The sequence below is a fragment of the Telmatherina bonti genome (assembly GCF_933228915.1).
Source record: "Telmatherina bonti genome assembly, chromosome: 12".
Taxonomy (NCBI): Eukaryota; Metazoa; Chordata; class Actinopteri; order Atheriniformes; family Telmatherinidae; genus Telmatherina; species Telmatherina bonti.
In genome coordinates this window covers 35,044,551-35,072,000 of record NC_136610.1, presented here as the reverse complement: position 1 = coordinate 35,072,000, position 27,450 = coordinate 35,044,551, and the positions used below count along the sequence as shown (strand labels likewise).

Below are 27,450 nucleotides of genomic sequence, written 5' to 3'. Positions count from 1 at the left end.
AAAATATAATTTAGTTATTTAAAACATTGTTTGTTCATTTAATTGAGTTGAAGAAAGGAAAAAAAACAAACAAACAAATGTGTCCTGGACAAATGAGAGACTTTTCTGTTGAACAGTGGGACAAAATACCTGTCAACAGGTGCAGAAGTCTGACTGAGAGGAACAGAAAACACCTGACTGGAGCGGAAACATTAAAGGATTGTTCTACTAAATATTACTTTATGATTGATGTAATATGTAATAAATTCATAAAATTTTTATTTATTATTACTTTAGTTAATTTCAGCTTATTTTACAGGCAGCTGTTTTTTTTCCTTCTTTAATGAAAGGGGATGAATAAATATGAGCACAACTGTATATATTAACCTGTATTCCCATGCTGTAATACTTGTAAACATTTAGCCCGCATCGTAAAGCTTTCTCCTCGTTTTCCCAGTTAGGATTAAAAAAAATCTTTGTTAATATATCAAAATGATTTTTTAGCTGAACATTTTATCTTAAAGTAAAAGTAAAGCCAATGAAACGTGTTGTGTGCTCGTATTTCCCCTTCATGTGCCAGAAGTTAATGACTGTTTCACAAGAACAATCAACACAGTTGACTGACTCACCAGTAACAGCACTTCCCGTAAAACCACACATTGTCAGAGTCAAGTAGTGAGCTTCTCATGCATATAAAATGAAAAATGATTCATCACAGACAGAAGCAGACTGGGTTTCCTGTCTAACAGCTGATCAGTCCTCTCATATAGGAGTATTTCCCAGACTGTTGACGCCCAATGGAAACATTTGTTGTGATGATGGGCAAGTTTGAACAGAATTAGTATTAAAATGAATGTAAAAATCCGTGGAATGCCCTTTTCAGGATTTACTTTATTAATTTATTCGACAAATGAACCTAAAGATCATCAGAAAAAGCTGATTAACCATGACATACATGTACAGATTGGTACATTTTATTAAAATAGAGTTTTTTTTAACAAATGCCTGATTGTCAAAACTGACTAGAAGTATGTTTTAAGGACGAATGACTTACAGCTTCTCTGCAGCTGTGGATAAATCCACCAGGTGTCTCAGGGTCAAAAGCCAAGTCGTCCTGACGCACCTGCTGCTAGCTCAGCTCAAACTAATCCCAGCTCCGCATTCAGACAACCGAAGGAGATTCTGCTGTTTTGTTAAAACCACGTCGATGTGACTGAAAGAATTCTGTTACTCCAAACACAAAATGACCTTCAGCAGAAATGCAGTGAATTGCGATCAGATGAAAGTATTTTAACCCACTGGGGACTCCGGCACCGTCGGCGATGCCAGGGACCATCTTGTGTTTAATCCAGCATAACATTCGATCCATAAAAGATAGAAACTTACTGTTTTTTCCCCTCTTAATCGGGAGACTCTTGGCTTTCAGACCGTAGTTCCAGCATCACTGTAGCCCATTCTTAGGTGATACAGTGTTGTGTTAAAATAGACGTTCCAATCAGAGCCTTTGTCTTTGGCGCATGACATGTGTTTGTCCAATCAGAGCCGATGATGCCTCAGGAAACGCCTCCAAACAGTGTCAATCACTCTGCATTGGTTAGCAGTCGGATAGCTGCCTTCTGTATTTACAAGGCCGATAAATGATGAAAACAACAGTTTTTACGCACACATACCATGCGTAATCGCTCAAACAAACATTTGCATTACTCAAGTAGTTTATTTCAACATAAACGACACGACGGCGTCGTAACAGATGTATAACTTGGTAACAGATACAGTGTGTGCAGCTGAAAGCTGCGGTGCTTCAGTCCCCTTCAGTACCTTTAGTCAGGCTTCGAAATTATAATACTCTTTATTTCAAGCAAAGGAGCCTCATTTACAGCAGTTTATGATATTTCAATTTAAAAAAAAAAAAAAAAAAAACAAGGTTTAGGACATTATGGGGCATTGAAAGGTGGAGTTCATTAGCATTTAAACTAAAAAAAAAAAAAAAACTCAAGCGAGGTTTATTTCTCTAAAATACCCTCGGTCCCCAGAGGGCTAAACGGAAAAAGAATGCAAATATATAATATTACGGTTTACGTTTCGGTTCAGAGACCATATTTATTTATTTATTTATTTATAAAGCACTTTAAAAACAACACACAGCTGACCAAAGTGCTGCACAGAAACAGCAAGTGAACATCAACAGCTTAAGAAAATAAAATAACAATAAAATTGTAAAATAAGAGATACGAGAAAAAGAACAGTTATTTTTCAAGGACACAGATGACGACTCAGTCTTGCTAAAATGCCAACGAATAAAAACGTGTTATTAAACACAGCGAGGGAGTTTTCCTATCCAACCTGACAGAGAGAGTCCAAGAGTCCTGTCCAAGAGAGAGACTGTTCCAGATGTTTGGAGCTGAAAAGGCTCCGTCTCCTCTGGATTTCCAGCGTGTCTTAGGGACAGTTAAAAGCAACTTTTCTGCTGATCTAAGAGGACGCTGTGGCGTGTGGCGATGCATCAGATCAGCCAGATTAGGAGGAGACCCCAAACATTTAGACGGACAAAATTCTGCTCAAGTTTCTTGTGGTAAAATACTAACTCTGCACGCGTGTACGTATGCTTGTGTGTGCGTGTTTGTGCGCATGTCTCCGCAGCCATCCGAGGCTTCTCCCCGCAACATCGGATCAGCAGTTTCGAGGAGGCCAAAGGTCTGGACCGGATCAATGAGAGGATGCCGCCCCGACGCGACGCTGTCAACAGCGTGGGCTTGTCGATGGGCCGCATGAACATGGGAGAGCCCAATGGGACCGACAGCAACAGTAATATACAGTGATGGACAGAATACTCCTACATGCCCAAACACATACCTGCAATTACAACAATATGGTACCTTATTTATAGATACGTGTACATAGACATATATATATCACATAAACACAGAGTTTCATACACCTCAGATGCTACACCAACATAAAACTCATGCATTCACATGCTAACACACACACACACACACACACACACACACACACACACACCATGACCTTCCCCATTCCCCTTTGCCCTGAGCTGTTATTTAAAGGCATGAGCATACCGGACTTTACCACCGAAGGCCGAGTCTGTTTGCTGAACTGATCGGCCTGACTCTTGAGAACTACAACTCCCATGTATCTGCACAACAACTGGATAGAAACTCCTAAACCCCCCCCCCACATACCGAACAGGACGAGTTCACCGCCAGTGACGGGGGATGACCAGCGGGGTAGACGGTGTCAGCATGACGTGTCCGTGTCGGTGGTTTGTGTTGTTTGGAGGTCATGTTAAACCGGAAATCATGGTCGAAGCGGTTTTTTTTTTCTTTTAAAAGCTTCAGTTTGTATCCTGAAATACAGACTTCGGTTGTTTCTCGAGGAGTTGTGGATATACCTGCGTGTGGCGTGCACATGCCTCAACATGGAAGTGTCTGTGCGGTTATTAATGATAAAGTGTTTTTGTTTGCAAACGCAAGCAGCTGGCGCCAACTGTGAGAAAGTTTTTGATGGCGTGGCGCAGAGATTCGGGGGGGGGTGGATAATCTCAGCTGCAGTCTAATCTGAGCCCTCGCCGTCCTTTTCTTCGACGCAGGAGATGTCCATTTGCTTCTGTAGCACCACACTGCACTCATTCTCCTCTTGGAGTCGGGTGGAGGCTCCTCCACAACCTGGGTTCCTGGCCAGTCAGCTCTCTGGAAAGGCTTGAAACTGGTCCTGGATCACATGTGAGGACCCCCCCACCCCCACCCCCACCCAACCCGTTGTGTGTAAATAGGATACATATACAAGAGATTTTATTGCACATCTGATGCATTTGATCACAGGATGCAAGATGCAGTACAGAAGAAGTAGGATGCTTTATGTATGCGAGGGAGTTAAAATGTGAAGCTACGCTCTTCGTTCTCTTTCTACATCCTCCTTCCTTCCCGCGTTGCTGCCTGCTACGAAAACGCAGCGAAGGCTGGCCTAAAAAAGAAAAAAAAAAAAAAAAAGCAGGGAATATTTCACAGAGGAAACGGACTCTTCTGGTGAAAGCAGCAGCCAAGAAAAGAAGAACAGGAAGTCAGATGGAAATAAAAGGTCTTTGTAAAGCATTTATATTAACGCATCAGTGCATGCAAAGTTAAGTTCTTTGATAATAATGTGAAGATTATATTTGTGCTCTGTGTTTCACTATGGTAGGAAAATTTTCTTCTTGTTTTTCTGGCTAACATAAACCGACTGAGGTATAATGAATCATTGATTTTGTACATAATGTTAGTTTTAATTTATTTTTTCTATTCTTTTTCTGTTTTCCTTCTTTTTGACGCGTTTCCATTCTTCCGTCCTTTCTTCACAGTCCTCGTTTTCCGCTTTTATTTCGACGCTGTACAGAATGACGGTACGCTTCTTCTCAAAGTGTCAAGTCCACCTTTGCTCCTCTCTTCTTTGTCAATGTACAGGAGTTGTTTTTATTGATAAATATGAATAACTTTAAAGGAATATTGAACTAGCATTGATGAATGACCATACTATATACAAAGGCACAGGCATTCAGGCAGCCACAAGCATGATTGCATGGTTAAAGTTTGCGCTGTTCAAAGCCAAAAGCAGCAGACACATTTTAACAGAAGAGCCGGTGTGTTGCCGTCACAGTTTAAAGGAAAATGTGTACTCTCTCTCTCTCTGATCATAATTATTGACGAGTCCTGTTATTTGTTATTTATGATTATTATGATTATATTTATTATGGACATTATTCTTAATATTTAAGCTCTCTCTGCTGGTTGCTCTTCATGTTGCGTTGCTCCTCGGTTGATCTTGTGCTTCTTTGGGAAAGGTGAACCCCCCCTGGGAGACCCTGTGCCATAGAAATTGTGCCACGGCTCGCTCTCTTTCTTTCTTTCTTTAGTTCTCTCTCTCTCTCTCTCTGTGTATCGACTCCCCAGTCACCAACACTGTAAGCATGCCCCATGGGATGATCCACTTTTTTTACTCTTGAATAAAATATGCATGAACCTTTATGGTTACTGAGTCTTTATTTCCTTACTTCTAAGAATGAAGTCACATATGCACACACACACACACACACACACACACACACACACACACACACACACACACACACACACACACACACACACACACACACACACACACACACACACACACACACACACACACACACACACACACACACACACACAGTGTGTTTATCCTGATCAGGTAAAACTTACTGGGCTGGTTATGCAACTGCTTAATATGGGAAGTGGAAATCTGTTCGAACTAATACCTGTTCTGAGGAATGTGCTGCAGTCAAACAGAGCAGAAGACGTTGCACGATGAAAATAATGAACATATGAGCTATGACTGTGTGTTTGTTGTTTACAGTTGTTCCCTAATCAGGTTGGTTGTTGTCTTGGTGTGATCGTTTCAATGAAGTGTTGGGAACGTTCCTGAGAGATTTTGCTTCATATTGACATGAAGCATCACATGGTTGCTACAGATATGCCATGAGAATCTCCCGTTCCACCTCATCATGATGAGAATCTCCCGTTCCACCTCAACCATGAGAATCTCCCGTTCCACCTCATCACCATGAGAATCTCCCGTTCCACCTCATCATGATGAGAATCTCCCGTTCCACCTCATCATGATGAGAATCTCCCGTTCCACCACATCACCATGAGACTCTCCCGTTCCACCTCATCACCATGAGAATCTCCCGTTCCACCTCATCACCATGAGAATCTCCCGTTCCACCTCATCACCATGAGAATCTCCCGTTCCACCACATCACCATGAGAATCTCCCGTTCCACCTCATCACCATGAGAATCTCCCGTTCCACCTCATCACCATGAGAATCTCCCGTTCCACCTCATCATGATGAGAATCTCCCGTTCCACCTCAACCATGAGAATCTCCCGTTCCACCTCAACCATGAGACTCTCCCGTTCCACCTCAACCATGAGAATCTCCCGTTCCACCTCATCACCATGAGAATCTCCCGTTCCACCACATCACGATGAGACTCTCCCGTTCCACCTCAACCATGAGAATCTCCCGTTCCACCTCATCACCATGAGAATCTCCCGTTCCACCTCATCACCATGAGAATCTCCCGTTCCACCACATCACGATGAGACTCTCCCGTTCCACCTCAACCATGAGAATCTCCCGTTCCACCTCATCATGATAAGAATCTCCCGTTCCACCTCATCATCATGAGAATCTCCCGTTCCACCACATCACCATGAGAATGTCCCGTTCCACCTCAACCATGAGAATCTCCCGTTCCACCTCATCACCATGAGAATCTCCCGTTCCACCTCATCACCATGAGAATGTCCCGTTCCACCTCAACCATGAGAATCTCCCGTTCCACCACATCACGATGAGACTCTCCCGTTCCACCACATCACGATGAGACTCTCCCGTTCCACCTCAACCATGAGAATCTCCCGTTCCACCTCATCACCATGAGAATCTCCCGTTCCACCTCAACCATGAGAATCTCCCGTTCCACCTCATCATCATGAGAATCTCCCGTTCCACCTCATCATCATGAGAATCTCCCGTTCCACCTCATCATCATGAGAATCTCCCGTTCCACCACATCACCATGAGAATCTCCCGTTCCACCTCATCACCATGAGAATCTCCCGTTCCACCTCAACCATGAGAATCTCCCGTTCCACCTCAACCATGAGACTCTCCCGTTCCACCTCAACCATGAGAATCTCCCGTTCCACCTCATCACCATGAGAATCTCCCGTTCCACCTCATCACCATGAGAATCTCCCGTTCCACCTCATCATCATGAGAATCTCCCGTTCCACCTCATCACCATGAGAATCTCCCGTTCCACCTCATCACCATGAGAATCTCCCGTTCCACCTCATCACCATGAGAATCTCCCGTTCCACCTCATCACCATGAGAATCTCCCGTTCCACCTCATCACCATGAGAATCTCCCGTTCCACCTCATCACCATGAGAATCTCCCGTTCCACCTCATCATCATGAGAATCTCCCGTTCCACCTCATCATCATGAGAATCTCCCGTTCCACCTCATCATCATGAGAATCTCCCGTTCCACCACATCACCATGAGAATCTCCCGTTCCACCTCATCACCATGAGAATCTCCCGTTCCACCTCATCACCATGAGAATCTCCCGTTCCACCTCATCACCATGAGAATCTCCCGTTCCACCTCATCATCATGAGAATCTCCCGTTCCACCTCATCACCATGAGAATCTCCCGTTCCACCTCATCATGATGAGAATCTCCCGTTCCACCACATCATGATGAGAATCTCCCGTTCCACCACATCATGATGAGAATCTCCCGTTCCACCACATCATGATGAGAATCTCCCGTTCCACCTCATCATGATGAGAATCTCCCGTTCCACCTCATCATGATGAGAATCTCCCGTTCCACCACATCCCAAAGCTGCTCTGCTGGATGTAGATCTGGTGACCGTGGAGCCGTTGGAGAACAGTGAACTCATCGTCATGGTGGAGATGATGTGAGCTTTGTGACATGGTGCATCATCCTGCTGGAAGTTTCCATCAGAAGATGCTACACTGTGCTCAGAAAGGGATGGACATGGTCAGCAGCAGGACTCAGGTAGGCTGTGGAGGTTAAACCAGGTCATGATGGTACTAAGGGGACCAAAGTGGGACCAGAAAACCTCCCCCCACCATTCCACCAGCAGCAGCCTGAAGCGTTGATCCTGACAGCAGGATGGATCCATCATGATGTTTCCAGCAGATTCTGATCCTCCCATGTGAATGTGGAGCTGAACTGGAGACTCATCAGACCAGCAACGTTTCTCCATCTTCTATTGTCCAGTTCTGGTGAGTCTGTGTGAATTGTAGCCTCAGTTTCCTGTTCTTACTGACAGGAGGGAACCCGCTGTGGTCTTCTGCTGCTGGAGACCATCTGCTTCCAGGCTGGACGGGTTCAGAGATGATGTTCTGCTGGAACCAATGCTTATTGGACTTCCTGTTGTCTTTCTATCATCTCCAACCTGTTTGTCCATTCTAGTCTGACCTCTGACATCAACATCTGGATGCTTTCTCTCCTTCAGACTCTCTCTGGAAACACTAGAGATGGTTTAAAATCCCAGTAAATTCTCAGACCAACAACAGCCCACATTAAAAGTATCATTCTGATGCTCAGTTTGAGCTTCAACAGTCTACATGTACTGCATGTACACGTACTGAGTTGCTGCCATGTGACTGGCTGCTTAGATATTCGCGTTATAATAAAGTGATGATTTTACTTAAAAAGCCAGTCATGAAAAAGAGCATGTAGAAAACACAGAAAGTGAAAGTTACAGAATGACAAAACAAAGTCCTGTGTCATGTAAAGCTGGACCGAAAATGTTATGAAATACCACGTAGGCATTTCGTGGGAATCCCTCATCGTTTCCAGTGTTTACACCACTAAAAACTGCATGTACGCACGTTGAATAAAGGAACAAATAAAGTTTGTTGAATTCAGTGAAAGAAATTTGGGGGATTTTTTCCCAACTGAGGGCGTATTTAGTATGAAATACCGGTTAAATCCAACATCCAGCAAGACAGAGTTTAGTTTCTTTGTTAAAGCAGCATCAAGATGAGTTGCAGAGTAGATGTCAACGAGATCAGAACACACACACACACACACACATTTTTTTCCTTTAAAACTTTTAAAAAGTAGTAACTAATCCTAAAAAATTAAGTACTTACCATGAAAACATTAACATCCACTAATTGGCATAAATAAAGGCAGCCTATAAATAGTTAGAGGTTTTTTAATCATAGATAAAAAACCAAAGCCTCATGATTGAAATGATATAAATAACTTAAGGATTACAAAATCAGCTGTAATACTTCCTTTTTTTTTTAACATCAGTACACTGTTATGATCTGTTATATTTATATATTTTGACTGAAAAGAGGAACACACAGGGCAAAAAGTGAAACAAGATTTATTTTCACAATGAAGCGTCCAATTCTTAAGAAATATTAACCACATGCACAACGCGCCCTGCTGCGTACAAAGTTTCTTAAATGTGAAATAAGCGAGTTTATTGCAGATAAAAGCAAAGATCGCCGCCCTCAGTGATCCCTCCCTGCTGCAGACTGGTCCATCTCCCACGAGAAGCTTAGACTAACAAGAAGTTTTTGCTTTTTCTTGCAGCTTCAAGGGCAGGAACAAAGTTCTTGCTTCTTTTGGAGAATGTGACAAGCTTTAGCAATGTAAACACACAGATAAACCCAGATAGCAAGAGATGTTTGGCCCAAATATGGCCCACATCCGCAGTCACGTTCGGCCCATATGTGGCCCTGACTTATGACACTGACTATTTTGAGTGTTGCTCCCAAAACTCAGCCACATGACCACCACATGTGGACCACGAGAAACTTATTGTAATCCACATCCTGCCTAGTTTCTCATGTTTGGACCACTTATGATTCACAGAACAACTGGTATAATACCTGTCCAAGCCAACAGCTGACATGTGGCCCACATAAGGCTTGCCAGTGCCATAACTGACTCATAGGTGCCAAAAGTAGTTCAGACTAGCCCCACAGGGTTCTGTAATTTGGGACTGGAATAACTGGAAATCTGAAGTTTCTAAATTTCTGTCTGATATGAGGAGCAGGTGAGCACAGCGTCACACCCTGAGAAAACATCTACACCCCAGGGAAGGGGAGAAATATCTATCTGACACACAGATATGGGAAAAGCCAAGCCCATAAACGGCTCAACTTTTAACAGGAGAGAAAGTACAAGCGTCCATTAAAGTCGGTTCCGATGGATGAAGTCAATGAAGGACTTTCAAAGTTTGTTCTTTCCTTTTTTACTGTCAATAGCATCAAAGTACAAATACTTTGTTTCCTTATTTAAGTAGAAATTTGGGGTATGTCCACTTTAATTCCTCTTAACGTTTTACTTTCTACTCCTTCCAGTTGAAAAACAGCCTCATAATGCTGATTTCATTTTGACTTCTCATTAAAAAAAACACTCCCTCTTTCTCACATACACACAAAACCATCCAGATAAGAGTGGATTTCATTGTGGTTGGATGAGAGGTATAACGTCAATCATTCAACACACCTTATTGTTCTTTCATGACCCACCACAACTGCACGACACTAATCCCGTCACATCCAGCAGGGACATAGCAAACGAATGCAGCCTCATAAAGATGTCTGTGACAGAGACTCAGGAGAACAGGTGTCCTATCACAATGATTCCCAACCTATTTTTCTTGATGACCCCCTTCATGCAAATACTAAAAAGCTGTGGACCCCCTGCCAAACTAAGCTGAACCCATGTTGGCTTTTATACTGGCTGAGTCTTGTCCTTGGATTAAGTCAAAGTTAACTCAAAGCATTACTTTATGTAGTTATTGGGTTAAATTTTGGCTGCAGATAAAGGAAATACCATAGACTGTATATAAAAAGATGGGCAGAGCCTCCATGACGTCATCCGTAGGTTTCTGAAGAGCTGAGCGGTTCCTACCATCACCATCTTGGAAGAGGCATGCGCGTCGTCTCGCCCGGAAAATACTAATATGGGCAAAGAGGTGGAGCTGAGAGGGGGGCTGTGAGCGTCATGGTGGATGATTGACATCGAGCGAACTCCAAGTTTTCTGTAGCTAAGAGCTAACCGAGCTAACCCGGAGATAACATGAGCTAACCAGCTAACGGAGGTAAGCGGGCTAAAGCTAAGTCACGTTGTTAACCGGCTAAAATCCGCAGTTGTTCTATGTTCTTCTGACTTGAAGCGGGAGATCGGGTACCTGTCAATCAAAAGGACACGCCCCTAAATATGCCAAACTTCGTGATTAAATTACTTTTAAACGGGCAAGTTAGAAAAAAATTCACTCCTCCCACAGTTGTCATGAAGGTAAACCTGACCTATTAAACTGAAAATGGATTTTTGTACCAGGCTGGAAACATGTTTATTCCTGCTGTGATGTTGGTCTTTCTAAAATGGGAGTCTATGGGTATTAACTTTTTTTTTTTCCTTGTTTTTTCAGCCCCTAGTGGATTAAGGGGGAACTGCAGTTTTATGCACTTCCTATTGGCTTCACTTTTAACTGCCGGAGGTTGCCGATGGCCTCACCTCACCTCGCTCATGTGGGGCCCAACTTAGTGAACTGGACAGGACCCGTGTAGGCCCCATATCTTAGCTAGCATGTCCATGTGGGGCATATAAAGGTTACATTTGGGCTATGTGTCTACTGAGTGGAGGTCCCATGTGGTTTCAGTCAGATGGACCCCACATATGAAGCCCATGTGGACTGAATGAGCCCCACAAGGGATGTAGGTGGGCTAAGTGGGCAGTTTAAGCCTACAATGGACCCAAGTTGGGCTGAAACTCAGTCAGGACCAACAGATGTGGAGACTGTGAAAAACCCACTTAGGACCCTAATCAGCAGCCCATACTTAACCCTTTAAAGCCCAAGCTTAGAACTACTGGGCAGAAAAGTCCCATTTTCTTTTTTAAAACTGAAGTTTTTATTTGACCCTTTAACAAAATCTGAGATAAATATATATATATTTCTTTGTATTTTCACAATTTATTACCAGGAGAGCAGTATTATATGGTATACACCAAAGGTTTAGTAATGTCTCTACCATAAAGTGATGCAAAATGTCTCAGAAACTGTATGCATAAAAAATGATGCGTTTGGCTTTGTAAGGTTAACCATTATGGGCCCCACATGGACATACTGGTGGGGTCGCCTCCCAAACTTTCCAACATTAACATTTTAAAGATGAAATTATAGCAATCACAGCCCTTTAAAATTATATTTTTCCAGACAGGTGGCCTAAGCTTTTGTCCTTCCTAAGCATACATTTTCTAATGGTACTCTCATTTTTATACTTCAGTTCTAAAACCAGTACTTTTACACTTAAATCTATACTTAAAGTAAATAAATAAAATGTGAATACACATAACACCTCTGATAAGTGTTTAAATAACTCATGTTTTACATACGATCTCCACACAAAAACATGCAAATGATGGAGGAATATCTGGACGACTGCAGCGTTATCTTCACAGAGTCCGTTGCAGGGAGATGTTCTGATTCACCTTTTATTAGCTATTGCATCTGATAGTGTTTTATCTGTATCCTAGGGGTTCAACATGAGACACAGGAAAGCAGTGAAGCTCTCAGCCGTCTTCACACTTTTATGTGGAAAAGTCAGTCATTTGTCATTAAAAATACTTCCTGACATCTGCGGTTCAGTCTGTTGAAACACCCCCACCCCCACCTTTATCTTTGCTTTAGGGTGGCGCCAGTCAGAGTTACAGCATGTATAGGAAATTGAAACAGAAAGTGTTATATCAGAGGAGGTGGAGACATGAGAGGAGAGGTATATAAATAAGTAAATGAAGTACATCTCTCTTTTCTGTCTCAGAGAAAACACACCGAGGTGAGTCCCAGCATACACTCATCATACACTTATTTCTCTTCCATCGTTTAGAAATGCATTTTCTGTGGTGTTGAACCAACCGGTCTTTACCACACTATTAGACACAGAAACGTTAAGTGAAGCTTTTTGTCTGCATTTGTTTGTATACAGCATCTTTTTGTGTTTTACTGTATCCAGATTTAGCTTTAAAGCTCTTTATACAATGAAATCAACAAGATTTATTCATGTTTAAGTCACCTATTTGTAATAAAAGGTTGATAAAATGCAACTTGGTTCTTGATGTTTTCACCTCACCTGAAATGCTTCTTCAGTTCTGGACTGAAACATCATCATGAATAAAAAAAATTTTTAAAAAAAGGAGTCTAGTTTAATTCAGTCTTTCAGGATTACTATGGCTGCAGAGGTACAGCAACAAACCACCTGTTTATAAGTTTTCACAGGTTATATTTTCATTTATCTTTGAGTAATTATGCTCTTTTTATTCAAAGCTTTCCACTGAATTACTTCCATCTGACTGAGGGCGGCACAGCCAGTTTTTCAGAGTTCTGACTACGGTGCTTAAAATTATAGAGCCAGGGGCAAATTTTTGTTTAGACATGCAAACATCCAGCACTATGTCCTTACATGTAGCTTCCAATAAGCTGCACTTTTGCATGCTTTTAAAATAGTTTTTCAGCTACATTTTCACACCAAACTCTTTTGTTACAGATTTAGAAAAAGTGACAGAAAACAGGTTTTTCTCCCAACTGTAATATTATGTGAGACTTTTAGGTTTTCTGGGTGGAGTCAGCAGACACACTCAGTGATCTGTGATTCTGGCTTTAACAGGACTTTTTCCTGACAGATGCAGCCTCTCCGAGATCTAGATGCTGTCATCACGCGGCCTCGTGGGAATCTGCCTAAGGTGTGTTCTGTTGTGCTGGCGGTCATAACAACAGTAGCCTTGGTGGTTGTATCTTCTGAGAGGTTCTGTGGCTGGGCGGCATTGGCAATACTCACCACGGCATTAGGTTCTCTGCTACATGGGGTCTGTCTGCTCCTAGAAGAGATGCTGCGCCATTTTAGCACCAGGTAAGAGAAATATGGGATGACAAACTGTTAAGCAGCTATGGTCATCAGCATGTTATTAGCCAAGCTGTGTTGTGTAGTAATATGTGTCTTTTAGATGTAATTCTGCAGCTTCTTGCAGATTATTTCAGGGTCACTTAGCTCATTGTTGTTGGTCAATACTGTTACAGCTTTCCCCTTCAACTAAAAATATGCTTCCTTTTCAGGAGCTAAAAGTATTTCCTTTCAATATTTGTTAAAAACAAAACAAAAAAAAAGCATTTGCAAACCTTGAAGAGATACCATGTAACTTTTGGCCACTAGAGCCGCTAAACCTGAAACTTCCCACAGAACACACGACGCTGTCGCATAATTAAACAGTTGCCATCTTGATACACAAAATAACTCACACATAACAAAAACTGTCTAAAACATTACTATAAATGGTAGTTTTAGGTATCAAACAAAGCAGTAACTCATGTCAATAGCTCATTATTTAAAAGTTAGCATTAGCTGTTAGTTTATGGGACATTACCGTAGTACAGCTTTCTATTTAACTATTTAACAGCATAAAACCATAAAACCAGACCAGTTGGTAATTGATCTCTTAATTCTGATATTTATATGAATTATAGGAAAGGCATTTATTGCTTCAAACCAGCCCAACTTACATAAAATGTTTAGAGAGTCCCGTTAGCTTTGGTCTGTAGGCGGTTAGTGTCAACTAACGTCTACTAATCAGCAAAACAAAGACACAGACGTATTCTGCACCATTCTGCGGCTCATCAGGCACTTACTACCATTGTTCTGAATAAAAACTGGCTGAAAGATGTGAAAAAGTTCATCACATTTTGCTACGTAACAGGCAAAGAGCTAACTTAGCAGTCCGCTAACACTGATGCTAACAGGGAGTTTTACATCCAGACTGGTCTTCTATCAGACTCCAACCAGCAGGTGGACTCGTGTCTTTCCTCTGGAGCAATTCCTTTCCTGGTTTCTATTTCTGGCCTCCGTTTTCACCTTCTTAAAGGGGGGGGGGGGGGGGGGGGGCATAAAGCAAAGTGCTACGGGTCACATGACTCCATCCGTCACATGACGGATTCGCTCCTGCAAGGCTACAATGTCTGGTTTGTGAAGAGGGCAACGCCCTCGGAGCATCGAAAAGCAGAAATCATCCATTATTACTCACATTAGTTTGTTTGGACCACAAGTTCAAGGCCGGATTATCCAGTGGGTATTATGGGCACAGGCCCAGGGGCCCACGCCCACTTGGGCCCATGTGGGGCCAACCCCAGCATTTTGGACATGAAACAAAATGTACATAAAAGCCAGCTAGTTACACCACAGTGTCTAGTGTATTGCTACTGGTACCAGTGGTGAGATGTTAGAAATTTCGCAGTGTATCATTCACACATTTCACAATGTTGCAGTGGGGAAGGGGGCCCCTGGAGCATTCTGGGCCCGGGGAGCTGTGCACTTTTAATCCGGCCCTGCACAAGTTACATGGTATCCTTTTGCAAATACGGAAGCCTAGGGTGGCCATACTTGCATGCCATTTTTTTTCATGAACAACAACAATTTTTCCTTGCATATTGTTTTTTAGTCAAACCAGTTCATGATAAAAAAATAAATGCTCTTGCTCAGTTTGTTAGAGCTATTAAAAGATAAAAATATTCCACAGTAAGGATGTGATATCAGGACCAACAGCATCCTCCTGCTCTCTCTGTGTTTGTAGGTATCGATGCCGAAAGCTCCACATGCTGTCAGCCTGTGGGTTGCTGGGTCAGACCCTGCTGGTTGCACTGGTGGCCGGCCTTGTGTTCTACCTAACCAAACACACTCTGCCACACAAAAACCAGTACTGGGAACTCCTTTTCCTGCTTCCTGTTGTTTACACCCTGTTCAAAAGCCTGGGACTAGTGGTGAGGTTCAGACCTAACACCCAAACACTACTCACTTCCACCTACCTCTTTAAGTCTCACGTTATTTCAGTTCAAGCAGAAATAACACAACCTTCTGAATATCAGAGTAAAATTCTGAAAGATCTATAGATGCTAATCGCTGGATTTATTTGGGGGCTAATGACCTTTTAAGTCCTGTTTTCATCAAACAGTGCACCAACACGGGAGGGTCTGGTGTAGCAAACTGTTGCATTTCCACAGCCAGTAGAAAGGGCATCGATCAGATATCGATGGAGGCATCCGCTACTGGACTTAGCTACATTAGCTAGCATTAGCTACAATGGCACTACATTTTCCATTAGCGTACTTTGTCGCCAAGTTAAACTTTCTACTTTAGAACTTTATGTAAGAAAACAAATTGTTATCAATGATTCAGAGGGTTCTTACTTCACACACAGGGTTGTTTGTCCATTCAGAGACACCGTAGTAAAAATAATGGCCTAAATATGGCAGCTGACATGTAAACAGCTCATTGTAAGAGAATAAATTATGATTAAATGCCAATATTAGCCGCCAAACCAGTGTTTTTTTGTAAATTTTGCCAGTGACTGTGTGCTTTAGAAGAAACTAAAGAAGAGTAGGCAGCAACTTTAATATTTTGCAGCTGAGTTAGCAGCAGTAGATGGAAGAAATGTATGACACTGCACTTAAGTTCTTGTAAAAACTCCCCCAAAGCGGCAGCTGTTTGTAATCAATACATCTTTTTCAGCTTCTTAGCTTTTTCAGCTTTCACGACCTCCTCTGTTCCACATGAATGAAAATCCATCTCATGCTTTTGTGTAGCTGTGCCTTTCTTTATGTTGATTCTAATAAAATTTATCCAATAAAAGAAAGGGCAGCTTTGGAGCAGGAATGCCCGTTCTCTTTTGCCTGATACCTTGCAGTACATTAGGTGGCTTCGAGCTGAGGTGAGGAGTTGTAACATCCTTCTGGCTGTTTCTGTGGCGACTGCGTAGGGTCCATCAGAGGTGGAAGTGTCAGACATCTGCGAGAGGAGGAAGATGAACGTGGCCCATGGTCTGGCTTGGTCCTTCTACATAGGTTACCTGCAGCTGGTGCTCCCACGTCAGTAACAAATCCACCACAGACTTTTGCTGCATATTGAGTTTTTACAACCACCCAGCTGGTATACGTCCTGCACACTGGACTCATTTGCATTTTTTGTAGCTCCCTTCCTATCAGCTGAGGTGTGACAAAACGTGCATGAAGAAATCTGAATTTCCATGTATCCATCCAGGTTTGGGGGATGCCATCGCAAAGTTTCGTGCCACACATCAGTCCAGCATCGGTCCACATCAGGTGCCCCTCTGGGGTCGCGGCTCCAAGAAACTCCTCATCCTCATCCCTCTTGATACGAGCATCCCAGACAAGCTGGAGGACGAGGATGACAACATCTATTTTTTTGAGAACCTTCAAAACAATGAGATCGACAGGGCTGGGATCCGGGGTCGGGTTTACAAGCACAGCGTCTACAGAGTCCGCGATGAGCAAGGGAACGTAAGTGAATGAAAATATGAATAAAAGTACATTTTACAGCTTTTAGCAGACATTATGTTTACAGAATCAAACGACATTTGCTCTCCAGTCATCATGAACTGGCCCATGACACCTGGAGAGCCCTCCTCCATGTACCTGAGTGTCAAGATATCTGGTGTTAGAATAAATAAAATAAAAAATAACATTTAAATTAAATAAAAATAAGTACCCAAATATAAATTATATAAAAAGATACAACTGATTATCTTGTAACATGATAGTTTGATTGTAAAAACATAACTTAGTTTCTTATAATATAATAGCTTTATTGTAAATATGTAAAACATATCACATTATAATGTGATAGTTTGACTGTAAAACACAAAACTTATTTTGTGATTTTATTTTTTACAATTATTTTTTTATTTTTTTTATTTTTTTGTACAATTTTATTGTACAAAAGTAACAACGTACAAACAGTTTTGTTGTAAAAGCATAAAATAATGTAAATATAATATTAGAATGTGGTACTTTTTATTGTAAAAAAAAAAGCAAACTTTTGTTATGACGTGAATGTTTTATTATTTACATTATTGAAATGTAAATCTTATCTTGTTAGAATATGATAGCTTTATTGTAAAAATGTAAAATTTGCTAAACTATAACGTGATATTTTTATTTTGAAAATATGAAACTTATCTTATAAATGTATGTTTATTGTAAAAAACGTAAAACATAATGTTATAAAACATTTCATTGTAAAAAATGAAACGTTAAACTTATTACAATACAACGTGTTACATTTTGTTGTAAAAACATGAAACCTATCACATTATAGCATGTTAGTGTTACTGTATTTTATTGCTATGAAGTGACAGTTTATTGTAAAAACTTGTATTGAAACTTGCTATAGTATAATGTGATATGTTGAATTGTAGAAATGTAAAACTTGTTACGTTAACAAGATCCTTTTTGTGGGGAAAATCTGGAACATTTGTCTTTGAATGTGCAAACTTAGCATGAAGTAGATCAGAGAATTTTTTAATTGACCAAACGGGATTAAGTTTTTTTATGTTGCACCCTGAAAGCGGACAGAAATATGTCTTTTCATTAATGTGTGTGACAGGATTACCAACAAACACCAATGCTGAATTAGCTCAAACCCACATTTACCCTGACAACCAGTATTCCTCATAATTTGCCTTTTTAAACCACTAAATCACCTCAATAATAGAATTATTGCTCTACAGGTGTTTATAAGTGGTTAAAATTCACCTTTATGGAGAAATTGAAAGCTGTCCATTGTTTTGCCTTAAGTAATATCACATTAAAGATTGTAACAGCCTTCAAACATAATCACATTTCCACTTAATATCACATTCCCAGAATAATTAGTGATAAATAGTAGCTTTGTCGGTATATTTATTGACATGTACCCTGACGCACTACAGTATTGTTTGCATTGCTTTGTTGTTGCAGCTTATTTGTACTTTTCTTGCAAAACATCACTGCCACCTCATGGTTAAACCTGAGATATCACCTCTTGTTTTTATTAGCACCATCTATCTGCAGAACATCTCGATCAAACATGCCTGAAAACGGAGCAACAAGCTTTTAAAGGATTATCTGTCCAGGAAACTTGTCTTCCCTGAATGCATTTACACAGCTCGTGTTGTGGGAACTCGACTCCACCTGAGGGACAAGAAGCAGAGCCCAAAATTTCCTGATCATAAACACAACTTAAAGTATTAGCATAAGCTTCCAGGAAATGAATGTAAGTCAATGATAATGTCCTCTGAAGTGATTAAAACAGCCTGTTGTGTGTAACCAGGTGTATGACTGTGCGATGGAGTACGCGACCCCTCTGCTGACCCTGTACAGGATGTCGCAGGAGCGGAGCACAGGTTTTGGGGAGCCTGAGCGCAGACAGCAGGTCCTGCTCTTCTACAGGACCCTGCAGGACATCCTGGATCAGTCGCTGGAGTGTCGCAACTGCTACAGACTCATTCTGCTCAATGGTACGGGAACAAGCACTCATTTGAGCCGCTGTGAACTTTGTGCACAGCGCGCAGCATGACAGGCTGCTTTTAGGGGGATTTTAGCTTTTAGCTGATCCACTTCCACCCTGAGGACTCACAGTCAGGATTTATGTGTTAATAGATGCCTTTGCAGTTTGGGTTAAAAGGTTTAGCTTTTTCGTTTGTGCGTGTGGGGGGGCTTTTTTTTTTTTTTTTTTTTTTTTTTAAAGAAAGTGGCTTTAAATAATTACATGTAAAGGTCAGAGAATCAATCTTAGGCTTGTTATTGAAGAAATACAGTTTCACCTCATGAAGTTATTCCAGTATCTGCAAAAACCCCTGAAACGGCTGGACAGGTAGTTGTAAAAGAAATGTCTGAATTTAGATTTCTCTATTTGTACAACACCTTTCTGTTACTCAAAGTGCTTCACAAAGGAAAAACTGTTTTATTTAACATAACAGGAGTCATATGTCAGACAACATCCATCTATCCATTATCTTTACCACTTAGTCCAATTAAGGGTCACGGGAAACTGGAGTCTATCCCAGCAACCACTGGGCAAGAGGCAGATACACCTGGATAGGTTGCCAGTCCATCACACGGCCAACACAGAGACACGCAACCATTCACACTCACGTTCACTTCAAGGGGAAAATTCAGAGAAAACCAATTAACCTAACATGCATGTCTTTGGAGGGTGGGAGGAAGCCGGGGATGCTGGAGAGGGTTACACACGCATACACGGGAAGAACATGCAAACTCCACGCAGAAAGGCCACTGTAGTTACTGTAACTCTGAATACTAGCTGTAGATGCTAGCAGCGTGGCTAACTGTGGATGCTAGCAGCGTGGCTAACTGTGGATGCGAGCATCATGGCTAACAATGGATGCTAGCAGCGTGGCTAACTATGGATGCTAGCAGCATGACTAGCTATGAATCAAGCAGCAACCTTCGGTGGTAAAAAGTGAAGACTATGCGGAAGTCCATAAAACTGCAGTTCCCCCTACATCCGCGAGGGGCTGCCTCCAAAACAGAGCAAATCCCCATAGACTCCCATGTTAAAAAGGCCAACTTTACAGCATGAATAAACATGTTTATAGCCTGGTTCAAAAATCCATTTTCAGTTTAATAGGTCAGGTTTACCTTCATGACAACTGTGGGGGGGAGTGAATTTTTTTCTAACTTGCCCGTTTAAAAGTAATTTAAACTCGAAGTTTGGCATATTTAGGGGTGTGTCCTTTTGATTGACAGGTACCAATCTCCGGCTTCAAATCAGAAGAACATAAAACAACCGCGGTTTTTAGACAGTTTACAACATGGCTTAGCTTTAGTCAGCTTACCTCCGTTAGCTGATTAGCTCCTGTTATCTCCGGGTTAGCTCTTAGCTACAGAAACCTCGGCGTTCACTCGATATCAATCATCCCACATGACGCTAACAGCCCCCCTCTCAGCTCTACCTCTTTGCCCATGTTAGTACTTTCCAGACGAGACGTGCATGCCCCTGCCAAGATGGCGATGGTAGGAACCGCCCACCGAGCTTCAATTCAGCTCTTCAGAAACCTATGAGTGACGTCACGGAGGCTCCGCCCAACTCTCAATATACAGTCTATGCTATGGATACTAGCAGCATGGCTAACTATGGATGCTAGTGGCGTGAATAAATATGGATGCTAGCAGCATGGCTAACTATGGATGCTAGCAGCATGGCTAACTATAGATGCTAGCAGCATGACTTACTATAGATGCTAGCAGCATGACTTACTATAGATGCTAGCAGCGTGGGTAACTATGGATGCTAGCACTGTGGCTAACTATAGATGCTAGCATCGTAGCTAACTATGGAAGCTAACAGTGTGGCTAACTATGAGTGCTAGGCTTGAAATTCTACTTTTTGTGTAAATTTAATGTTTCTGACACAAAACTTTAAAAAATAAAAGCGTTGGAACACGAGTGCGTTACTTTCCCACCGGTGAAGCGTGGAGAGAGGTGTGAAGTCAGAACCCTGCAGAATAGTTACCTCTAGCTAATGGTTCTGCTGGACAGTGGAAACTAGAGATGGGACATTTGAAATGGAAGCACCGAAGCCTGTTTCCTTCAAATGAGATGGACTTGGTTGAAAAGCTGCATTGAAGCATTTGTGAAAGCTCTGCCGTCTCATTACCGATGACGTGTGACTCTTTGTACGTCTCAACGAGACACCGGAAATCACGTAACTGATTCAAGGCATTGGCGGTACTGGTGCCGCGTTATCAATCGTAACGCCTGGTCCCGCTTAACAGGCTCATCAGTAGCTGCGTTTCCATTACAGTCTTTGGCTAAATAAAAGCAATATTTCAAACACTTTGACAAACTATAATTGTGATTCTCAGGTGTTTTCATTGAACATTGTTTGGCTGCAATTCTCGTAAAATCTTGTCTGAGGCATACATTTTTGCCAGTTGACATTATTTTCAAGATTTTATGAGAATTGTAGCCATATGCGGTTATTTTCCATGGCTTTTTAAAGCCTTCTCCCTAATTTCAGAGATGGTGGTTATTTTTTTCTCGTTAATCATTTGTAAAAAGATTTCAGTCTCTTCCGTCCATCCATTTTTACCTGACAAACTAGTAAAGTGATCACCTATGCCAAATTTGAAGACATGTAAATGCAAAAAAAAAAAAAAAAAAGGTTTCAGAAATGAGCTGCGGATGGTCTGGTTTATAAAGCAATGGTTTCTGCATTTGTACCTGTTTGAAGAAAAAATTTACCTGTTACAGCAAAAGGTTGACCTTTGCTCTGTTTATAAAAAAAAAACCAAACATGCATCACTGTTCCTTGTCCTGTGTATAATAAGTTAAGGCTCTTACATGTTTCTGATTTGTTTTTTAAGAGATGAGGTAAAAACAGTGAGAACCACTAGAGTGTGCTAACACAGATGTGTTGTCCTCCTCCAGATGAGCACAAGGACGACCCTCATTTCCTGTCCAAAACCATCCTGAAACACTTGGAGCAGCAGGAGAAAGAGGAGTTCTGTCTCACCCCGCATCCCATTCAGGAACAGGAACAACTATTCCTGAATTCTCCGCATGGAGAACAGATGAGCAGAGAGCCAACGCTCATGATGAGCCTGGAGCAACCTCTGCCTCTCAGGGAGCCGACTGAGAACACCGAACCCCACTTCAGAGAGAGACATGATGCATAACCACAGCCCTCCTCTCCTGCAGGATCTGCACACTGTGACCTGGCAGATGTAGAAAATATTTAACCCACAGGTGTTAAACTCCAGTCATGGAGGGCTGCTATCCTGCAGGTTTTTGTTGTCTCCATGCTCTGAACCACCTGACTGAAACTCAAAAATAGGTTGACAAAAAGCTGCGGGATCAATTTGATTTGAATCAGCTGTGTTGGTAAAGGGAAACAACAAAAACCTGCCGGATACAGGACTACAGGACTGGAGTTTGACACCTCTGATTTAACCCCTTAACACCTGGAAGTATTTGCAATTATATGAAAACAAAATAAATACATGGAAAAAGCAGAAGGAAAAAGACTGACATAAAACGACATATGGTTAGATATTATATGAGTTATTATAAAAAAATAAAAAAAAAAAAGAATATATAATATAGAATTAAATACATGAAGAATAATAAATACATTAAAGTGATTAGATTTTTTTTTTTTTTTAAAAGTTTGTAGAAAAACCAGGACTCAGGGGGTTAAATGTCTGCATTGTTTCAACAACATAGATAGATAGATTTTTATTGCATGTTATTTCCTTTTCTTTCTGGTTTTAATTTTAACATTTCTACTTATTTTCTAACGTCTTAACTTGCCTTGCCGAGTTCAGGGAAGTGTCGTGACTTCAGGCTGAGTATTCATCATCTTCCTTCCAGGTAGTTAATGTGTAGTGAAATTAAAAGTATGGAGTGGGGTACACTCTGTTGTACTTGTTGCTTTCCTGACTGTGGTTTGGACAAAGAATAATTAATCCCACACTACATATTTTGATTAGTGCAAAGTTTTCCACCAAGTCTGTTAAAGATTTAAAATGCAAATTATGGCTCCAAAGAGAAAATATGAACAAATGAATAGTAAAAAAATATATATTGCTTTACTGATTCTGAGTGAAAAAGGATGAATCTAGATGGAGGGAGAAGCTGGGAAAGGAAGGCAAAAGATGAGTGTAAATGAGGAGGGAGAAAGAGAAAGATGTGTTTTATGGTTGTTTAAACAAAAGAAGCAGTCACAAGACAGCTGGCACTGAGCCTGTTTATCTGCATCTGACACACACTCCTCATGACCGCGAGCTACCGCAGCTGAAACTGCACGGCCAGCTTGCATCAGACATGTTTACAACCTTGATGTTCTGGAACAGTGAGGATCAGGCAAGAGGAGCAGAGCGATCTGATCCCTGCTGTTATCAGCTCCTTAGAGTCTGGATGCAGTTTGTTCACATTGTTCATAACATGCAGATTAAAGGATTTTTAATGTGTCTGCATTGTATTTGTAGTTAGCGCGAAGGTCTCTCAGCTGAGCGCTCCAAGACACAAAAAAGAGACATAAAAGGGGAAAAAAATAAAGAATAAAAGGATATTTTAGCTTTTTTTATTTAGCAAGTTTGTGAAAAAAATGTACGTACTGCTTCTATTATAAGGTTTTATGGAATAAAACATGATACAAAAAAAAAGCACATGGTCCGTTAGTGATCTTAAAATCACATATATAGACCCCAAAATGGAAAACATCCCAACATATTAGATCAGATCATTTTCCAACAATCAAAAACTAGATATGGGAAAATAAGACAACAAATAAGACTAAACAACAAACAAGTGTCAGTGATTTAGCTGTTTAAGCTCTGTGTCATCAACACATCATGCTGCTGCCAGGAGATTGTGTGATCAGAGTCGTCAACAGATGATGGTTTGTAAAACTACCAAACAGCCAAAACTGTAAACATGTCAGCTATAGACAGGTCAGACCTGTCCACCAGCATTATCGTCCTCACCCGCCGATGCTGACGGATGGGAACAATGAGGTCAATGTGCTAAAATAATGCAATGACTCTATTTTTAAAGTCATTGCAGAAGTTATTTCTGTGTAACTTCTGATCCAAACAGCCTAATGTGAGCAATAATGGATGATTTCTGGGGTCGGTGTACAGAACTTGACGCTCGTCGGCGCTTCAAAAGATGCTGCCTTCTTCAGAAACCAGACATTGTAACACTGCAGGAGTGGATCCGTCTCTCATGGAGTCATTGCTTTAAACACAGAAGCTCTGCTTTGTGCTGCTTTTTCCTCCACTTCCAACTAAAGTTTGTCATGTCTGAAGGAAGTAAGGAGGTGAAAACGGTGTCTGAGGAGGCCAGAAAGAGAAAGCGGGAAAGGGATCGCTCCAGAGGAAAGACACGAGTCCACCTGCTGGTTGGAGTCTGATGGAAGAGCAGTCTGGATGTAAAACTCTCTGTTAGCATCAGTGTTAGCGGACTGCTAAGTTAGCTCTTTGCACAATGCAAAAGTTCCAACATGTGATGCACTTTTACACCTACGCACACGTGTGTGTTTAGTTGGTGTTTACCTGCGATACGATGCGTTGAACCCATAGACTGTAAAAAGATGGACGGAGCCTTCGTGACGTAACTGTATTCAGAGACGGCAATTCCTGGTCCAGAAAGTAAAAGTCCTGTCCGGCAGCAGCCACCAAACAAGCTGAATTTATTGAGCAGTTTATTTACCAGGTAAACGAGCCTGTTAGTGAAAACACCTGTTCTAAATGTACAGGTAGATCCAAAAACATGGCAGGACTTCTACTTTCTGGACCAGGAATTGTCACCTATGCCTGTAGGTTTCTGAAGAGCTGAACTGGAGCTTGTTGGGCGGTTCCCAACGTTCCCATCTTGGTAGAGTCACAGGTGCCGTCTCTCCTGGAAAATAAAAAAAATGGGCAAAGAGGCAGGGTTGAGAGGGGGGGCTGTGAACATGAGGGTGGATGATTGATGTCTGTCAAACTCAAAGCTGCCTGTACCTAAGAGCTAACCTGGAGCTAACAATTAGCTAACCAGCTAACAGAGGTTGGTGGGATAAAGCTAAGGCACACTGTTAGCCGGTTAAATTCACAGTTGTGCTACCGTCTGCCTTCTTGCCCCACACCCCTAATTATACCAAATTTCATGATAAAAAAACACAAGTTATAAAAAGAAATTCACCCTATTAAATAACTTTTTTTTAACCAGGCTGTAAACATGTTTATTTCTACTGTAAACGTGTTTGTTTCTACTGTAAACATGTTTTTTCTGCTGTAAACATGTTTATTTCTACTGTAAACATGTTTTTTCTGCTGTAAACATGTTTATTTCTGCTGTAAACGTGTTTATTTCTGCTGTGAAGTTGGTCTTTTTAACATGGGAGTCTATGGGAATTTGCTTTGTTTTGGAGCCCCTAGTGGATGAAAGTGGAACTGCAGTTTTTGGCACTTCCGCATAGGCTAAAAAAACTACTTAAGATAAGCTGAGATAAGATAAACTTTATTTATATCGCACTTTTCATAAACACAAGGTCACAAAGTGCTTCTCAACAATTAAACATAAAAAAAACCTGCAACGTGTGGAAAAAATAAATTAATAAATAAAAACAGTATAAATACACAGCAGTGTCACTGAGCCTTTTTGGAGCTAAAATGCTTGCCTGAACAAATATATTTTTAAGAGGTTTTGAAAAGCATCAGAAGGCCAACTTAAAAGGCCTCACTTGTGCATCCAATCAGTGCTGGTCCAGGTTCTGAGGGGTTTAACACGCAGGTCTGGTGGAGCTGCAGCAGTACTTCATGTTTATTATGGTAAAAAAAAGATTTTTCCTGAAGGATTTTATTGATGAAACATGTCTGAGAAATACCACAGATCATCAGTTTGTATTAAACGACAGGACGCAGCCAGAATGCATCATTTGTGGCGAGAAGCTGTCTGAAAGTGTGACGGTTCCAGGTTGGCGGGTGGGATGCACGACTTTTCTGGTCGTTGCATGAACAGTTCCCCTCTCCAGGGTTAGGAAGAGAGGGACCTGCCTGCAGTCCACACCTGATACCAATGAAAACATTTATTATGAGAAAAGCACCTGGAGAGCGCAAACCTCCGCTGGATCACCACCAAATAAAATCAGTTCTTTCTTTTCACATTTTTAAAAACTCCTGAAAATTTCATTAAAATTATTTCATAACTTTTTTAGTTATCTTGAACACAAACAAACAAACAAACAAACAGACTGACAGACGCTGGCTAAAAACATGACCTCCTTGGCGGAGGTGATTAAATAAAATTACAACAAATGAGATTCAAATTATACATAAAGCATCAGTTAGGTTTAGAAAAGATTGATTTTTTTTTTTTTAAAAAAAGGTGAAACAACAGATAAAAATTAAAAGAAAAAAACTAAATTCCTTCACCTGGAAGTCATATTTCTGATTAATTCACTTCTTTTCCTTTAGTGTTAAAAACTAGTCTGGGAGGCTTTTTATGATAATTACTGATAGGATTCTGACTAAGTAGAGTCACCTGAAGTTCCCCTTCATTTCCACACAAACCGACTTCCTCCTTGGTGGTGAGACGCTGCTGCAACAGCTGATCCCGACCTGATTGGCTGGCTGCTGTGATGTCACAGCCGGGAGATTTCCCAGGTAGGTGACTCAGGTGAGAGAAGATAACCAGCTAAATAAGCACCTGCTCAGCGTCTGCGCTCTTATCACGCCACCCGGGTGGAGCTCAACACAAGTTGTTGTCTTAATGTTTCACGTGTTTCTATGAATCAGCAGCTGATTTTCATCTTTTATTAAACCAAATTTAAATTAAAATGTTTTTTCCATTTACTAAATTTGCACCAAACCATTTCCAGTCTTTTCTTATTTTATTGGTTTAATTAATTTATTATGTACTTTTATGTTGTTTTTTTTTATTTATTCATTATCTATTATTATTTTTATCGATTTATTTTTTGTTTATTGTTTTATTTATCCTTTTTCTTTTGTTTTTTTTTCCATTCTTATTTTTCACAATGTTTATTTTGCTTTATAGACTTGCAAAGAAATTCAGGCTTTAAGGGGTTAAATGTCACTAAACTGCCTCACAGGAAATTTTTAAATAAACATAAATAGCTTATTTTATTAGCAGGGAATCTTTTGGCTGATTGATCACAGATCTGTTGCTTGGAATCATCCAATCAGGGAAAAGATTCCTGGAGCATGACTGACTAAACGTCTTGTGCCTGACTTGACTCACCTGTGCGTAAAGGTGTGTTCATGCTGCCAAGTCTAGACTAGATGTGCTCAAACACACATCCCCATCCCCACTACCCATCCCCCTCACACACACACACACACACACACACACACAAAGAATTCCAGTAAAATTCCTTCCTGGAATTTCACGAGGATTCAAAGGAAGCAAAATTTGTGTTTCATCACGTCACAATTTTTTATTTATTATTAGTTTAAAAATAGTTAAAAATACCAAAGATCAAATTTGATTGGTCAGTGTGCTTTAGTTTTAT

General features: G+C 41.0%; 2 protein-coding genes across 2 annotated transcripts in view; both read left to right on the top strand.

Annotated features, from left to right (window-relative positions):
* ppp3cb (protein phosphatase 3, catalytic subunit, beta isozyme) overlaps window positions 1–2,798 on the top strand; it is a gene marked incomplete at both ends in the record, with an annotated part of 53,470 nt that extends 50,672 nt beyond the window's left edge. Inside the window, one exon of the mRNA XM_079250556.1 lies at window positions 2,620–2,798. Coding sequence (XP_079106682.1) covers window positions 2,620–2,798 — 179 coding nt within the window. The remainder of the gene's footprint in view (window positions 1–2,619) is intronic.
* A 10,019-nt stretch (window positions 2,799–12,817) lies between these two features.
* sting1 (stimulator of interferon response cGAMP interactor 1) lies at window positions 12,818–22,111 on the top strand (the record flags this gene model as incomplete). The annotated part of the gene is made up of 7 exons (XM_079250202.1): window positions 12,818–12,829; window positions 13,271–13,497; window positions 15,209–15,395; window positions 16,391–16,499; window positions 16,672–16,931; window positions 18,742–18,928; window positions 21,864–22,111. The coding sequence occupies 7 exons, from the start codon at window positions 12,818–12,820 to the stop codon at window positions 22,109–22,111; spliced, it is 1,230 nt and encodes a 409-aa protein (XP_079106328.1).
* Window positions 22,112–27,450: the final 5,339 nt, after the last annotated feature.